The sequence below is a fragment of the Carassius carassius genome, chromosome 5 (assembly GCF_963082965.1).
Source record: "Carassius carassius chromosome 5, fCarCar2.1, whole genome shotgun sequence".
NCBI lineage: Eukaryota > Metazoa > Chordata > Actinopteri > Cypriniformes > Cyprinidae > Carassius > Carassius carassius.
The window spans coordinates 37,903,037-37,921,980 of record NC_081759.1 but is presented as its reverse complement, the minus strand read 5'-3'; the positions used below and the strand labels follow the sequence as shown (position 1 = coordinate 37,921,980).

General features: G+C 35.9%; 1 protein-coding gene across 1 annotated transcript; it reads left to right on the top strand.

Annotated features, from left to right (window-relative positions):
- The first annotated feature begins 2,373 nt into the window (after positions 1-2,373).
- On the top strand, positions 2,374-5,553 carry bmp10 (bone morphogenetic protein 10). The gene is made up of 2 exons (XM_059551137.1): positions 2,374-2,781; positions 3,449-5,553. The coding sequence occupies exons 1-2, from the start codon at positions 2,382-2,384 to the stop codon at positions 4,528-4,530; spliced, it is 1,482 nt and encodes a 493-aa protein (XP_059407120.1). The 5' UTR covers positions 2,374-2,381; the 3' UTR covers positions 4,531-5,553.
- The last annotated feature ends 13,391 nt before the right edge of the window (positions 5,554-18,944 follow it).

Below are 18,944 nucleotides of genomic sequence, written 5' to 3'. Positions count from 1 at the left end.
ATTGTTAATTACTAAGGAAGATGTGTTAACTAATCAGTATGTAATATAATTTTATAATTGTGTTAAGTAACAGCTATTCAATAAATAATATACTGTATTGTATACTGTATCCTCCTGAAGAACTACTATTAATCATCTACTAGTTAAGGTTCAAGTAAAATAACTATGAAATAACTACTACTGAACAGTTATATGCAAATAGTCACTGTAATAATCAGGCTGTGGCCCACAAATTAAGTACTTGAGTAAAAGTACAGAAACCCCAATAAAATATTACCTTTTTAAGGTAAAAATGCCCATAAAAGCTAAAAGTTAATTTCTGTTACTCTTGCAAAATAGCCACCACACAGAATAAAAATAATTTCCAAGCTGTCCACGAATCCTAAACCTGCCAAGGTACCAGCACAATAACACTCTGCAAAATATCATCTAATTATCATTGTCTACAAAATTCCAGAAGATATAGAGATATAATTTTTCATCATCATTGCACACCTCTAGTGTGTACATGCTTCAGAAATTCTCCTTTTGAATTTCTCTGAAAAATGAAGGCAGAGAGATTTGGAGCAATATGAGGATGAGTAAACAATTTTAATTCTAATTATCATTATATATATATATATATATATATATATATATATATATATATATATATATATATATATATATATATATATATATATATATATATATATATATATATATATATATATGTGTGATAATTAGAATTACATATATAAATTTTATATCTGTCTAAATGTTTTCTTCTTTTTTTATGAACTACTCCTTTAACCCTTTCCCATGACATCATAGAACAGTGTGGATGAAACCTAATTTTAAAGGCATGATTTATAGACCTTCAGAAGTCATGTAAATTAACAAAACTTTAAAAAGTATGTACATTTTTATATAAATATTTTAATGTACATTCAAATATACCATTGCTATTGAATAGCATTGGAGTCCAACTGATTGAGAACAACAGCTCTAAATCCTCTGCCAGTTTACAGGGAAGACAGAATTGGAACAGATAGGATAAAGCTGATCTTAGGTGAGTATTGGAAGGAGAAACTCTTCTTGACTGAAGCATTCTTGACTCTCATAATTACTTCTACACAGTTTTGCAAAGTGGGGATGTATTCGAAGTTCAGTGTATGACGTCCGTCTATTGGATACTGACATCTTGAGCCTCTGGAGACATTTTCCATTGCCCGCAAAGCTTTGTCAGCCCCTCAGAGTAGGTGATAAGGGCTTCCCTCCACTTCCGAATGAGCGGTTTGTTTTTGCCTGTAAGCTCAGAAGCTCTTCAGCAGGCACCCTGCTGCTCACCCTACAGATGATAAGATGCTCCAGAAGTCAGTGGAAATACAAACAAAATACTCACATGCAAGAAATTCAGTAGGTTTTGTTTGTGTTGGGGAAAAAAGTAATCTGTCTACACTTTGAGCAACATATTTATTTCCCATGAGTGAATGTTTGACTTTCAAGTATTCGTTTCATTGCAATTGATGCTTACAACCCTCATACAGATACACAGAGATTCACAGATAATAGCTTTGTAATGGCAAAAAGTGGCTGCTTTCAGTCTAGGCTGCAACCTCTCACACCTCATTTCATTTCAATTTCCGTCGCCGCAGATATTTATCCTCTCCCTTTTTCAAGGATACGGAGGCACTCTTCAGACGTTTGTCAAAAAGAAATGGTCAATGAACTTAAAGTCCCAACACTCATAGGAAATCATAAGAAAAACAAATAAACACTAGGCCCAAAATCTGCCCTGGCTCACCCACCCAAACAAAGGAAGGGGCTTCTGCACGTATCAGAGTGATGTTTACAAAATCCTCATTAAGGAAAAGAAAGCAGATAACGGTGCGCGCGCACACACACACACACACACACACACACACACACACACACACACACACACACACACACACACACAGGGACACCACAAACACTAAAAACGCAGAGCTTCCTAGTTTGTTGATAAGAGACAGAGAGAGAAAGTAAGGAGAGCGAGCGAGAGAGAGAGAGAGAGAGAGAGAGAGAGAGAGAGGAAAAAACATTTGAAAAGAGATGCCACAGAGGGACATCACTTTCACGTAGTGAAACCACCCTCTAGCCCAAACGTTTCAGACATCAAAAGGTGAGAAGAAGAACAAATGCTCAGAGGTCAGGAATAGAGGCACTTTAATGCAGTGACCAGTCCACATAAGAACCAAAACAGCATAGAACGGCTTTACTTCCCTACATTCTGCACTGGAGAGACCACTGACCTTCCATCCAGAAGAAAGGGCTGAGTTCTTCAAATTAAAGGCATTTGTCTCTGGATCCCTAGATCTAGATTTCACTCCTGTGAAACATCTAATTTGACTTACATCATGGGTCTCAGCAGGAATTACTTTTGGATTACATGTTCATCCAGCACATCTGTTTTATTGGCCCTTTCCCTGCTCTTCTGGGGGCCCTTCTGTGCACAGAGTAGCCCTATCGGCTCCCCAGAGAGGCTCCGCACCGCTCCAGGGCTGGATGACGGACATGGAGGGGTTCTGGATCCTTCACTTCTGGAGCAGGACAGTGAGATAGACATGCAGAGCTTGCTGGAGACCCTGAAGGGACAGTTTCTGCGCACATTTAACCTGACACGTCCTGGCCCCCCTGTGCATCCAGGGGCCACTCGAATAGAGCCCCCTGAGTACATGCTGGAGCTATACAACCGCTACGCCAATGACCGAACAGCAATGCCTTCTGCAAACATTGTACGCAGCTTTAAAAATGAAGGTAATTGTATATTTACTTTTCCAATAAGTACTGTGTAAATGTGTTTGTATAGTGGGAATATATATATATGTATATATCTGCTTATGGCAATAAAATAATATATTTTCTACTGTGGATGTAGTACAAAGAAACAATAGTGTTAACTAAGTATTTAAAGTAATTTAATAATCAAGTAAGGATGGTAGAAAATTCTAGAAGAGTGTTCTAGTGTTTTTCTTTCACTTTTTTGGTTGTGCACTACGCTATTTGCTTTTTGATTAAAATGTAATACTTGTGCTTGCTAAATTACATGCAATTAATCAAGACAATAATAATAGGTAATAATAGTTGGCTTTTTTCAGTTGTGTACCATTATACATCATAGCACTTTGATGCAAATATCTCTGCATAACTATATGAATAATTAAAAGAAATTTTAAAATGCATTTTCGTTGTGTTGTGAAAGTTAAAAATCTTCATATTGTTTAGAAATGCATTCAAACATTGACAATTTGACCTTATTTTCAGCTAGTTACTTTCATTTTATACACACATACATACAGACATATAATATATTTTTTACATTTTATTGTAATATTATTAGACATATCTTTGAGTCATATTTATGGTAGATTTATAATGACAACATGAGAATTTGAATTCCTATTTTTTTTTTTTTAATTTTCAGACGCTTCCCCATACAGTGTGGGACCTAGTGGGGTGAGACGACACCCACTTATCTTCAACGTGTCTATCCCAAATCACGAGAGAGTCACCGCAGCTGAGCTCCGACTGTACACTTTGGTCCAGACTGACCGCAACAAATACACTGGTGTTGACAGAAAAGTGACCATATATGAGGTCAAACAGATTGAAACGAACAGCAGTCAGCAAATAAGTGTGGACAATGTTGATGGAGGAAATCAAACCAAGCAAGAGGAAGAAACAGAACTAGTGGAGTTGGCATCTCGACAGGTTTACGGTACAGATAGCGGGTGGGAATCCTTTGACATGACCGCTGCGGTGCACCTTTGGAGGAAATCAGGCTATGGCACCACCCACAAACTGGAGGTCCACATAGCCAGTTTGAACTCTCAGAGTTTGACGGCAACTGAAGGTAAGGAGGATGGCACCGCCAGAGGAGGGAACATGGACATTGACACCAGCCCTGAGGACAAACACAAACCCTTAATGATCGTCTTCTCTGATGACCAGAGCATAGACCACCGTGGAGACCAACGAGAGCTCAATGAGCTGATCCAGCATGAGACCACTGGGCCTGGTGTTCAAGACAACCTTGACCTAGAACTGACTGGTCTCTGGGACAACCTGGAAGTTATGGGACAAAAAGATGGGAATGAGGAAGAGGAGCAGAACGAGGAGGCTCTCCTACAGATGCGCTCCAACCTTATTTATGACACGGCATCTAGAATCCGACGCAATGCCAAAGGCAACCAGTGTAAAAAGACCTCTCTCTATGTGGACTTCAAAGACATCGGCTGGGACAGCTGGATCCTAGCTCCCTCCGGTTATGAAGCCTTCGAGTGTACGGGGACGTGCATGTACCCTTTGACCAAACACGTTACACCTACTAAACATGCCATTGTGCAAACTTTGGTCAGTCTGAAAAGTCCACAAAGAGTGTCCAGGGCTTGTTGCGTTCCCACTGAACTGGATCCCATCTCCCTGCTCTACCTAGATGATGCAGGTGTGGTGACATATCAGTATAAATATGAAGGTATGGTGGTAGCGAAGTGTGGATGCAGATAGTATTTAATGGACATGGAGAAGTGGGGTGAATCTGGGCCACAAGCTTAGAGTTTGGATTGGAAAGAGACTAAAAGGCAGTCATTGTCTACGACTAACATTCCAAGTTTTTTCCAAATGGCAGTGGATGAGCTCTTACTCCCAACCTTAACAGCGTTAGCAGGAGTCATGTAATCAGTTGTGGAATCAGCCAATTCTGGAGCCACGTGACGAGGGGCCACAATGCAGAATTTAGTGGGAATGGTGACCATTTCATCCCTGCTGAACAAGGATTGGGTGGAACATAAGACAATAATTGAACCACTGACACGCCTCAAGATCAGCCGGGATATCTTATCAGTAAAGACTGAAGTTTAAGTCAGAGATTGTATCAAGTCCAACTCGTTACATACTTGGCCATATCGTTTGCGTCAGCAGAGTCCTCGCTAAGTGGGTGTTTCGTAAAGATGGCAGCGAACTCAAGCACCACAGGGTCAGTCCAGTGACATTACAGAGACAAGAAGCCTGTGAAACGGCCTGTTCCCAGTTTCCACAAAGCTCAGTATCGTATCTGTCGTGACTCTGCCAAGTCAATATGCAGCTTCCTGCCTAACAGAATGCATTTGATATGAACTGTCCAAGTTGAAGTAAAGTGTTTATCAGAAAAGTCTTGTAAACGAGGGGTAAGACAGACCAGAATGGACCAGGCTGGACTTTCGAATGTGTCTGAGAACAACTCTTTCTCTGGATATCCGCAGTCTTACGACAATGGGTTTCATTCATTAACCAGTCATATACAAATTTGTGTGTGAAATCTGCATACAGTTTTTTTTAAGGACAAATAATTATTCAGCTTTGCATTTTGTGCTTAAATTCTTGGTAATTTAATGAAAACATTGGGAACAACTAAAACAACACACCAGCAAAAATCACAGACTCTGGGTGGAAGATAAAATTTTATGAATAGGTTCCATCATATAGAGTAAAAAGTAAGAAAAGTACATTATAGCTTAAGTTTCAAGGTTTTTCTTAACAACAACAGAAAAACATCTGTACTTATGTACAGCGGACTAATGAGAGGTTTGTAATCTGGGTCTATATAAAGGCGTCTATTGTATTTGAACTGGATTTGAGTTTTTAATGGAAAGGTTGTGCGGAAAGCAGTTGATGGTTTGGCCATGTTCTGTGCAAATTAGTATTAAAATTAGATGGAGGACAAGAAGAATGTCCTGTGCATATGTACGTGTTACGCAAAGGCATTCTCATGTGTGTATAAAAAACAATCCATGCAATTATTAATGAATAAAACCCATTATTTCAGTGCAAAACCTAAGCAATAAACAGATGATCATAAAAGAGAGACATCAGAAAAGGACAGTATGAACTTCTGAAATGTCTCATAGCAATTAAGCTGTTTTGATATATAGCATTTTCTTGGGCCAATTATCTTTTCTACAGTAACATTTCTTCCTACTGAAACCTTGTCCGCATTTCAACATGGAATTCTTTCACTAATCAGCATGTCACTGCAGAGTTGTGAGAATGGGACAGTTGACAAAGGATGCATGCTGTAGATCTTAGTCCGTCCTGTTCTACTAGCGACAGACGGCATCAACAAGGGGGATACTGGGGGCTCAACCCCACCCACTCCACATGCCGTGCGAGCTGCGCTTCCACCCTGAAGCACAGCTTTGATAAGAAGGTGTCAGGACTGAAAAACATGTGTGTGTGGACCAAAGACAATTCCAAGCTGATTCCTAGGAACGAGAAGCCAGTTGGCAGTTGTATATCATATCTACTTTTTGACCCCAGTTTACCCTAAAGCGAAGACACATCATTTACTCCCCATTGCTCTTCTCCAGTAGTCTTCCATCATTCTTCTTCTCCTTTTGGACCCTTATCACCGTTAGGGCAGGAGGATGAATGGAAACTGTTTTGCAAGGTCATGCCACCCACAGATATCCTTCACAAGACTTTTCAACCTGATAATATCTTCCAGGATTATTCCCATGCCTGATGAATACTTTGCATTACTGACTTTGATATTAACTTTACTGTTTTTGAAGTACAAATTGTGTTCTGCTGCTTTGAATAATTATAAAGCTTATTTATTGATTAATTTATTTGTTTTTATTATTATTTAGGTGATTTTGTATAGTAATACTGTACATATGACTACATACACTATTCACAGTATATGATACTGTATGATGTTGTTGCGCAAAGAATATGGGTATTCAAGTATATAAATTAATTTAAAAACAAATTATTAATTGTAATAATTTATCATTTTCTCATTTAGTATGTGTTAAAATACTCAGTGATGTTGTATGTGCTTTAATCAACCGCTTTTCAAGCACTGACGTCTTGTTTGGATTTGTATATATCTTTAAATAGTTTGTTGATCCTCTTGTCCCTTGCACCCAAACACTCGATAACTTCTTAACCAGATATATTTAGCAACGATCAATCCAGAGCTCGCTGTTTAGACATGGGGTGTGGGAGCGATCCATAAATTTAACTTCCCATTGAAGACCAGCAGCTCAAAGGCCCATAGTTTACAAGTGTCAAGCAGATCCACGTCCATGGGAAGCTGACTGGAAACTAACGACCACACAGGCTCATCTGCTCTGCAGCTTGAAACTGTGCAGATGTATTTGCTTCTTTTTTAGGGTTTGGGGTGGGGGGCATAGGAAGTGTTTAGCTTTATTCTCTATATATTTAAGATGTGAAGTTGGTAATTGTCAGTTGCCGTTGTAAAACAATGTATTTTGCCATGTACAAACGCACAGTTGAAAATAAAATGATATTTTAAAGAATTTTTTTTTTTACTATTCTAGTATTTATTAACAAATTTATAATTGACAAGACTCTTCTGTCCACTGTAGTCATGTTAATGTCCAAGTGGAAACTTGATGGTTATTGTCTCTCATTTATCTTGCCCCAAAAGCCATGACAGGAAAGTTAAACCAATGACGGGAAACAATGTAGACCCTCCAGTATGTGTATTGTGCCTGATTGATGACAGTTCAGGACCTTCTGACCAATTACACACAAGCCTTTGAGCTGTGTCTCATTAATGAGCTATTTACAAATTGCAGAAGCATTTGTGTCTGGATATTGTCATCTAATTCTGGGTGTTCATTTATTTGTGTTGACAGAAGTTACAGTATTAGTATGTGCTGATGGTAACAGACATGCTATTGATATCAAAAAACAGCAAATAAGTAATAATAATAAAAAAGATACATTTATAAATATAAATCTATTAATATATTTTAATACATTTTATTGTTTCATGAGTTAATTAATATCATGATTCTTATTATATCTAGTCTGCGCATTTATTTGTTATATAGAAGAATGAAAAGATCAAACGTATAAAAAAATAAATAAAGATGACTAGTGTAAAAAGTCAGGTATAGAAAGGTTACAAGAAAACAAGGTTATATAAACTGAGCAGAGTTACCCCAGGTTTAAAACATTTGTGTCATTTACTCACCCTCATGGAACACAGAAGATGTTTTGAAGACCATGTAGTTTTTGATATCCATTTTATGGATGAAAAAAAAAATTGCATAGAAGAAAGTTTTGGGATGGCTGATGAGCAGGTTAAAGTAAATGATGGCATAAAGATCATTTTTGGGTGAAATATTTCTTCAATTGCTGATAATATTATTCTTCACTTTCACTTTCACTGGTCAAATCAGCCAGAGTGGCAGCAATCAAGTAACAAAGATTTGGAGCCACCTTGTGGTCACCAACCTATAATCTCAAATTATAAATTAATAAAGAAATTATAAACACTGTTGTAATTTGCTCGCCCTCATTATTCCAAATCTGTGTGACTGTCAAACTCAAAAAAAAAAAATACCATAAGTGTATCATAAAACTAGCCAATACTTGTGTGGATGCACTATACTATATTTTAAATGTATATGTCAGCAGCACTGATTTCAAGTGACAGGTGACACAGTACACTGACATCAGACCCCAGCTTGACCTCAGCATTTTGAGCAATAAGGGGCAATAAGTTAATTCTCATTTGTTACAGAAAAAAAAAAGATAGACTTACTCATGTCATTACTTTTAGATTGATTAGTTTACATTCACACAATTAATTGGAGGAATGTATATATATATATATTCAAAAAAATATATAAAAAAATAATTTAAGTGTTAGATTCTGCTTTTAAACACACCTTGAAACATGATCTATTCTAGATGATTTCAGCAGAGGAGATTATCATTTATCTATAATGTATGTCTCAGGTTAAGTTTAAAAAATAAATAAATCCTACCTTTCCTATTCTTCAAAAATTGATATCTGCTGATTCATGAGAAATGTGTAAAAAATGCCAACCTTAACTTGTAGTTGCTTCAAGGTAAAATTACTTTCATTGTCACCTGCTCCACTCTTTCACGTCTTGTAAGAGGACGCTTTACAGCCATTTTAGTGTGCTGTCAAACATAATGTCAAGTTAAAGGTAAATATTATAACAGACATGCTACATAATGTATAAACAGAAAACTAAATCTGTTTCATCTAAACAGATAAATAATCTCTGCATGAAGACTGTATAAAGACATAAATATGTACCTAACACTTTTGTGAGAACAATAGCCTACTGTTTAGTGTTATGCGCAGTCACGAGGACTTTTATTTTGAACTGTAGATATTCAGTGGAGTTTAACCAGAGTTCAACTGTGCTGTACTTATATTTAGCTATACATACATTGTTTTCATGCAGTGTTGGGGAGTAACTAGTTACATGTAACGGCGTTACGTAATTTAATTACAAAATAAATGTAACAGTAATCAGTTACAGTTACTAAGAAAAAATGAGTAATTAAATTACAGTTACTTATGAAAATTGTAACGATTACAAAGAGGATTACATTTGAATATTTACACACATCCACATACAGCTTATTTCTTTCCCAAATTGCACTAAGACATATGGCCCATAATCTCCGAGACGCGGAAAACACATTCGTAGAATCCAGTCATAAAAATGGAATTCAGCCTATAACGCGGACGCAATATGCCACATTTTGGACGAATAAATCAAAAGTAGGTCAGTACACTTGAATCAAAACCCGATATGGAATGATGTCTGTGAATATTAAGCCGCAAAAAGACTGAATATGAATCCTGCACGTTCTGCGTGTCTGTGGAAATCAGGCGCTGACTGGACATCGGGAGAACCGGGACTATTCCCGGTGGCCTGGCAGACGATTTGGCCTTCTACTTTAATATTGTTATTGTATAATTGCAGGCCGAATATAGCCTACTAAAGCGATTATTTCCGAATCTGCCATTCGATAATTTAATTTTAATAAATCATGAATCGGTTAGTCGTGACTGGCAATGGTTGGGCTCGCGCGCTCTCCGCGCCTCCGCCGAACGGTTTGGATCAGACTCCGAGTAATCAATGCGAGAGAGAGAGACCGGAGTGAACTGTGTAAGCGCACAGCTGGAGCAGAGAAGCGACTCTTCTGTTCAGGGTTTCAGGTGCAGGTCAGTTTCATCTGTAAATATGCTAATGTAGTTTTGTCTTTGTTTACTTAGTCAAGCAGCAGCACACTGCTCGCAATCACTCAAAATACTGTATAAACGACGTCATTATTATCTATTGTAATGTTACAGTAGTAAGTTAGCAGACAAATCATCATATTTTATCATAGGTTTAGGGGGAGCTAGTGGATACAAAAACACAACCCTTAGGAAAATTAATGTAGCCTATGATATGGCACTAACCGTGGTTTAACTATGGAATTTGTACTAAAAATAAATAAAAGTGGTAATTCATTTGCCAAAAAAACAAAATTGCACTTACAAAACATGGTAAAAGTCAAATAAAAATCTTCAGTATTAAAGTCATGAGAGAGATGGATGGATAATGGAAGTGAAGGTGCAGTTCAGGAGAGAACTCTTAATTACGTTGCGATGTCCCCAACCTAAGGATTCAAATCTTTTTCATGTCAGGTCCAAAAAAAAATAGGGTTGTCCATGTTTCAGAATGGGTGGTGGGTGTATGAGTGTGAGATTTCCCAGCCTATTTTTTTTCCCAGTCCGCCCCTCATGGAAATTAATCTCTAGAACAGTCACTTCATGAGCATTTTTTACTTATTTTGAGAAACTATCATCATATCATATACAAAGAGACAGCAGTGTTTCAAAAAGACACCAATGTTTCAGGAGTTTAGTACACAAAATAGGACAAATGCTTATTAGATAACCGTATTTGAGTTGATGTATATGCTTTTATTTTTTTATTAACTATTTTTCCCCAAACCATTGTTAGATGCAGTTAGATGCCTGTAGTTATGCAAAGATTTGGTTTCAAAAACAGTATCTATAAACTATTTCTTTTGATTTTAAATCTGCTTTGAACTTCAGATCAATCTCTAAGTAAAAGGCAGTACTAATATGGAGGTAAATCAGTAGCTAAACTTGAGAGGTTGAAGATCTGAATGTGAGAACTTGTCATATTAATATTTGTATTTGTAAGTTAAAATTTACACTCACAGCTCTGATGTGAAGAGTTGAATCTTTCAATTTGCACACACAGACAATGATCAAAACACCCGTGTTTTGAATTGGAAGTTGTAGATTAATAGTCACAAATGTGTAGAATGACATTCACACAAAGAAAATGACATATACACACGTTTACGACATATTTACTTTTGCACTTTACTTCAGTTTCGCTGCACAACGTCAAGTCGGCACTTACAACCTCTCAGATCAGGAAGTACAAGTTCAAATCCTAGCGCTCTGACTTTTGCTACTCTTTTTGCGGTATTCTGTTGCAAAACTCACTTGTGCACTTGTATATGCAGATGTGAGAGAGCAGAGCTGGGGGCGGGGCTTTGGTGCGAATGAGAACATTTTATTGGTCGATGCCCGACCAATGAACAACGCCAATTGTTTTCACTGAATATCCTTAGCTTTAACAGGATTTTAAGACATTGCATTCATTTTGCCATTCAGGTATTATCTAGTAGACAAATAATGCAACATATTTTATATGTATATCCCACTGCATATTGCAGAGTAAACTCGCTGTACCAGAGCATGCTTTGATCTCACTGGCACGCGGTCACGTGGTTCATGGAGCTATCAATAGTACTAAACTAAACGTTTTGTCAATATGCTTGAAATGTATTAATTGGGACAGATAGCAGTTTTATTATATTTGCAGCGATTTCTAGTAATTTGTAACACAAAAAGTGCATTGATTATGCATGGATAACTGCGTTGACTAATGACTATGCGTTATAATAGCAATTTATACTGGAAAATGGAACAGCATTATGTTCTCATACTCCTCCTTGGCAGTTAAATGTGACTAAACAATTAAGTGTAACTTTTAACCAATAAAATAACTGTACTACATGTTAACTCAGTCCTGTTTAGTTAATTTGAAGAGATCATGGTACTAAATAATATGCGCAATAATTATGATTCATGAATGACCATTTGAAATATAACATTTTCTAATATGGTTATTATTTAAACTACAATAACTGTAGTATTTAGGTTTAAATTCCAGTGCAAAGAGGCAAGCTTTAAATTAGAGGCATTTGGTGGCCAGAAAGATAATATTCATATGCAATTCCATTGCTTAAACACTAGATGGCCTTGTTGATGTTTAATAAATACATGTATTTAGCTCTACTAGTTGCTCAAAACAGTATTTCTGGTCATAAGTGCTTATTTTTTAGGTTTTGCTGTTTAATGTACATTTAGACACTCGATTTTATATAAAAAAATAATAATAATAATGTTGCATTTAAAAAGGTTCATTACTGACAAGCAAATTAGGAATTTAACCCAATGAAGATGTTAAAATTATTTTTACAAAACATAAAAATAATAAAAACAGCATTATATTGCAACTCTGGTAGAGTGATATGCAGTGGGATATACATATAAAATATGTTGCATTATTTGTCTACCAGATAATACCTGAATGGCAAAATGAATGCAATGTCTTAAAATCCTGTCAAAGCTAAGGATATTCAGTGAAAACAATTGGCGTTGTTCATTGGTCGGGCATCGACCAATAAAATGTTCTCATTCGCACCAAAGCCCCGCCCCCAGCTCTGCTCTCTCACATCTGCATATACAAGTGCACAAGTGAGTTTTGCAACCGAATACCGCAAAAAGAGTAGCAAAAGTCAGAGCACTAGGATTTGAACTTGTACTTCCAGATCTGAGAGGTTGTAAGTGCCGACTTGACGTTGTGCAGCGAAACTGAAGTAAAGTGCAAAAGTAAATATGTCGTAAACGTGTGTATATGTCATTTTCTTTGTGTGAATGTCATTCTACACATTTGTGACTATTAATCTACAACTTCCAATTCAAAACACTGGGTTTTGATCATTGTCTGTGTGTGCAAATTGAAAGATTCAACTCTTCACATCAGAGCTGTGAGTGTAAATTTTAACTTACAAATACAAATATTAATATGACAAGTTCTCACATTCAGATCTTCAACCTCTCGAGTTTTGCTACTGATTTACCTTTGTATACTAAAGTCTGATTGTGTGGTGGATGTGTTCAAATGTGATCATCTTAATTTAGGTGATGAAGGATGGTGAAAGTCTGACAGTATTGAGCACTACTGTAAGGTTAAACCTGCATGGTGTAAAATGGTTGAAGATGATTAACAGTTGCAAATTAACATTCATTAGAAATTTATAAAAGTAATCAAAATGTACTCAAAAGTAATTAGTTACATTACTTTATTAAAGTAATTAAAAAAGTTACACTACTATTACATTTTAAATAGGGTAACTTGTAATCTGTAACCTATTACATTTCCAAAGTAACCTTCCCAACACTGTTTTCATGTAGTTGTAATATTCTTTACTTAGGATGGAGGCAGACGAATCCATTTCGTCAAACCCAAGTCTTTATTTGGGCAGTGAGGAGGGGAGCGCTACCTTTAAAATGGGTTTTATGAGAAGAGAGAAGAAGAGGGTAATATTATTCATTCGTTTCAGAGAACGCCAGCTACAAGATGTGTGTCTCGGAAGAGTGAAAGGTCCATGGCTAAACCTCCTAAATTCTGTGATAAAGCAGAACACTTTCAACCCAGGTTTGTCCTGCGGGGTACACTCGTATTAGAGAATAACGGTGCATATGATATTATGTATCCACTGTATCCAAATAACATTTTAAAATGTATGTTAATCTGGTACAAGTGTGTAATAATTTGTTTTATAATGACTGTCAACTTGTTTCAATTTTGTGGAATTTTATGCGGAAATATAGCTGGAATTTCTTAATCCAATGTTGAATAGCACATAATACTTATAATACTTAAAATATTATTATTATATATGTTTTTTTTTCGTTAAATAGATCAAAAATGGATCTTCCATTATACGCGGGGTGTTATAGGGATCTTTTGCCTTAAAAACGACCCTTGTCTAAAATGATTATGGACAAAAAAAAAAAGTATTTAATGATAACGATAAATGATTTCATAGACAAAAATGTCTACTAATGTTTAGACAGTCAGTTTTATTTACTAATTTTTGTCAGGACATTATTGAAAACAATTATCACTAAAAAGCTTGTTTTGTTTGCTTGTTGTCCATGCCTGATGAACATACACAACTCTATTGTGAAACTCTTATTCTTGATTCTTCAGGAGTTCCAATGTTGTTTTCAATATACTCTATGTGGGTTATACAATTTGTATTAGGGGTCTTTAGTGTCAAATGCTACTTATTAGCTTTAAAACTATAAAAACCTCAAGTGTAGTGTACAGTATGTCTATGTATTTCAATTCATTTCAGTATTTACAGTCATCCAGAGAAAGGTGGAGGACTGTGCTGTTTACCACCAGATCCAGAGACCAGGATCTCCACTAACAAGCTATGTGTCTTTGAAGAGTGACAGATCCATGGCTGAACCTCCTAAATTCAGTGATAAAACAGGGCACTTGCATCCCAGATACATGCCTGATAAATATACACATATTGTATATATTATACTATATACATATATAGTATTGTATATATCAAGACACATATGTCTTGATTCTTTTTTAAATCATTCGTAGTTTCCATTATTGTTTTGCATCAATTCATGTAAATTAAGCAAAATACATTGGGGTCTTTAATGTCAAATGTTATAATTTTTAGATCTATAATATGGCTGCTTAGTGGAAACTGTCCCACAGTGTGACATGCTTAACTGTCTAAAATAACTTTATACAGAATTTGGTAATGTATATGAATCTAAAATCTCAGGTCGAAACCAATGTATTTTAATTTGTTTTGGTATTTTCAGTCTTTCAGAAAAAGCTGAGTACAGTGCTGTTTACCACCAGTCCCAGAGAACAGCATCAACACAATCAAGCTATGCATCTTTGAAGAGTGACAGATCCATGGCTGAACCTCCTAAATTCAGTGACAAAGCAGAACACTTTAAACACAGGTGTGCTTGCACATTAATTTTCATGCTCATGTAATTCTCTTATGAAATGAATTGTTTGACAAAAATTAAACAATAGCAAATATAGTTAGTTAGGTTAGATGCCATGTTGAATTTAATTTTGATGAAAACAGCAAGGTACAGAATTACAGTCTTTACATTGGAAAACACTGTATAAAGGTAAAGGTCTTAGATAACATCATTTTTGCCAACTCAACTTTAAAACATTTTTATTTGTCTTTTGTTTACTGATTTTTGTTTAGTTTTTTCTGAAAGATGTTTGGTCAACTGAACAGTCTGTTAAACAGTTGTACAATCATTAAACTGTACTTATATCCCTCACAGGCTTGCAGTGTTGGGGAAAGTTACTTTTAAAAGTAATGCCTTACAATATTGCGTTACTCCCTAAAAAAGTAACTAAATACGTTACTTAGTTACTTTTTATGGAAAGTAATGTGTTACATTACTTTCGCGTCACTTTCACGTTACTTTTTAAATATGAGCAGGGCTTGATTGTTTTTAATATAAGAAGTTCTATTTATAGCAAATGTAAAAGCCCTTTCACACCAAAAAGTGTAATGAATAAACCTCAGGCTGAAGGAAAAGTAAATTCACGTCTGTACAGTAGAACACAGGAGAAGAAGGTTCAACACTCTTCAGCAATAAAAAAAAAACAATGAAGCACAATTGTTAGTTTATCTAAAGTCATTTTTTAATTATTAGTATGGTTGAACTGGATCATTAAAGGTCAGCAGCAAAGACACTGTTAATAAAATGGGAATAGATACATTTGTGTTATTTAATATATTTAGTTATAGCAGGTTTGCGTCATATTCTGAGTTTGCATTTCACTGTTTTGATTAATTTTGATGAATACTAAATCTGTTTTGTTTTTTGTTTTTTTGTGAGTGGGATGAATTAATGCACATTCACATTTAGTCTAGAACTACAGTAACATGTTCACACAGCGCACACAATGCCTCCATACTTCCGATTTCTCCCAATATGGGAACAGGAGGCTTGTCAGTCAAAAAATGGGAATACAAAGTAACTGGCGTTACTTTTTTGAAAAAGTAACTCAGATATTTTCTTGTAAATTAAAAAGTAATGTGTTACTTTACTAGTTACTTGAAAAAAGTAATCTGATTACGTAACTCGCGTTACTTGTAATGCATTACCCCCAACACTGCAGGCTTGTTTACATTCCTGTTAAAAATCCTGTGCTATTCATTTTTTTATCACTTTTTTTAGTCACTTTTTAAATCGCATTTAATAGTTATACTGAAGTCAAAGATATCTCTGAGTGTTCATTATAGCCCATATCTCTTAAAGTCTAAGAGTCCTGAGCAGAACTCAGCACTGAAACAAAGGCTGCATTAGAAATCACAATCTCTTGAGGAAGTATTTACTTTGTGACTGCAAAAAGAGTATGTTCTGTATAGCAGAGGTGGAAAGTAACGAATTACATTTACTCGCGTTACTGTAATTGAGTAGCTTTTTTGTGTACTAATACTTTTTAAAGTAAATTTTTAAATCTGTAATTTTACTTTTACTTAAGTATATTTTGTTTAAAGTATTGTACTTCGCTACATTTTAAAACACATTAATTACTGAGTAAAAAAAAAAATCGCTCCCTGGAAACTACGTCAGTAAATAATGGGCAGGAGGGCAAACTGGCGCTAAAATCAGAAGAAAGATGCAGACGGTAGTGGTGGAAATTATGATTCTTTCTAGAGATTCGTTCATTTTCAGTTCGTTCACCAAAATGATTCGTTCAGAATCGTTCACTGATTCGTTCAGTGATCATTTCTTGGTATTACACAAAATATGCCAGCAGGTGGCGAAAAAAGAGTGTATTATGTGTTATGTCTTTAGTCAACGAACGTATTCACTTGTTACAAAAACTGATCTGGCTTTATTAAAATGTGTGTATAATCGCATTCAGTATATAAAGTCTAATTAAGTTGTTCAGATGAACAAAGCACAAGGTTTTCTTGCCTAATTAGCATTTTAATTGTTTGGTCAGACAATTTGTATATTATATATTCACATTTTAAATCGGGGATTAAACGTGGAGTTGCTAAATATCAAAACAAGCGTATGTGCACAGTAACTGTAACTGCGCTTTGCATTTTGCGAGATTGACATGCTAAATGGCAGACTAACCCAGTTTACTCTCATTAATTTTGTTCACAAACGAGATAAGCGATGTACCAGTTAATTTCATTCACGAACGACATGTATCCGTTCATTCAGGTTCACGAATGACATGTGTGCCAGTTCAGTCATTTCATTCACGAACGAGATGTACTAAATCATTCAACTCGTTCACGAACGATAAGATCTCTAGATCTTGTTCAGATTCATATGAAACTCGTTAATTGAAGGGCGTATTCGCTCACTACATTCAACAAATCACATGCTCTGTCACATCTCATACTCAAAGGCTATTGGCTCGAGGTTGTAACTCTTTGACAGGATGAAATGGTTGTTACTCGGTTCACTGAGCTGCGCATGCGCTGCTTATAGCGCCGCACTGCTGTGGAGGGAGTAACTTCAGTGAACGAGAAATATGAGTCAGTGGATTGCGTGAACGAGAACGATTCGTTCACCTAAAAGATTCATTCAAAAAGAACGATTCGTTCACGAACGACACATCACTAGCAGACGGTCAAAACAGGCGTTAGTGGTGCAGACACCGCTGAAAACGAAACCCCGTCATATTCTGAAGTTGAACTCGAAGGAAATGAAGTGAACCCATGGCCATATGTATGCTCTATTATGCAGTGTAAGCTGTACTTGCCTAGGAAGACCAAACTAGCAGCTTATAAAATCTCGACAAGACATCAACCCTTCGCAAGAATGTAGAGCTAAGCTAAATAATTGCATCGTTGCATTGGTGGTTAAAATGAAGCTTTAACATTTTAGCAAGAGGTTTTGCACAAATTAGCCAAAAAGACAGTGGTGAGGAGTGTGCTATATATATATAGTCTGCGATAATATCATATTTTTTGTTTTAATGATGTGCGCGCATTTATAGTGCGTTCTTTCACTGTGTGATTCAGTCTCCTAAAATGCATTTAGAATGATCACAAAATTGAAGATATAGGGGCATAAAATTAACATATTTATATAATTTCATATATTAAATCAAAATCACACAAAGAATGCCATCTTTTCCTCAAAAAATCATCATGAATATATACATACATATATATAACAGTTCAGTAAACAAGTTAATTAAGAGACTTGCGTTTTAGACACCATATTGCCTTTTTTAGCTCTATTTCTACAACAGAAAATAATTCCAAACACAGTCACCAAAGCACAGTTTTGCGTCTCTGAGCAACGTGACAGTGTTTCGTTCCTGAATGAATCAACCGTTTAAATGATTCGGTTCAATCGCAATGACTCACTTATTAACAGTGACTTGCTGACACATACTGGCCATTTTAATTTCACATTTAAAGTATCATTTTTTAAATAATGAATTTCTTATCATTTCAAATGAGTATTCAACATTTTATGTCTTGTATATCAAAACATTATTCATGCATTTGTAACTGCAGGTTAAATGCATTCTTGTCCTGCACTAAACAGTGTAATACATCTAAATGCCACTTCCAATGAATCTTCTGCATTTCCTCTGCATTAAAAGATGAGTTTGTTGATACTTATTTGCCTGGTAACAGCCCAAATGTTTTATTATTCTAAATAACTGATTCCTTTAATTAAAAACAACTAGTTTGAGATTAATAGACCTATCCCAGGGGTGTCAAACTCAGTTCCTGGAGGGCCGTAGCCCTGCAGAGTTTAGTTCTAACCTTGCTCCAGCACACATATCATGTAGTTTTCAAATAAACCTAAATGATTAGATTAGCTGGATCAGGTGTGTTTAATTAGGGTTAAATCTAAACTGTGCAGGACTGTGGCCCTCCAGGAACTGAGTTTGACACCCTTGGCCTGTCCCATTTTTGACTCC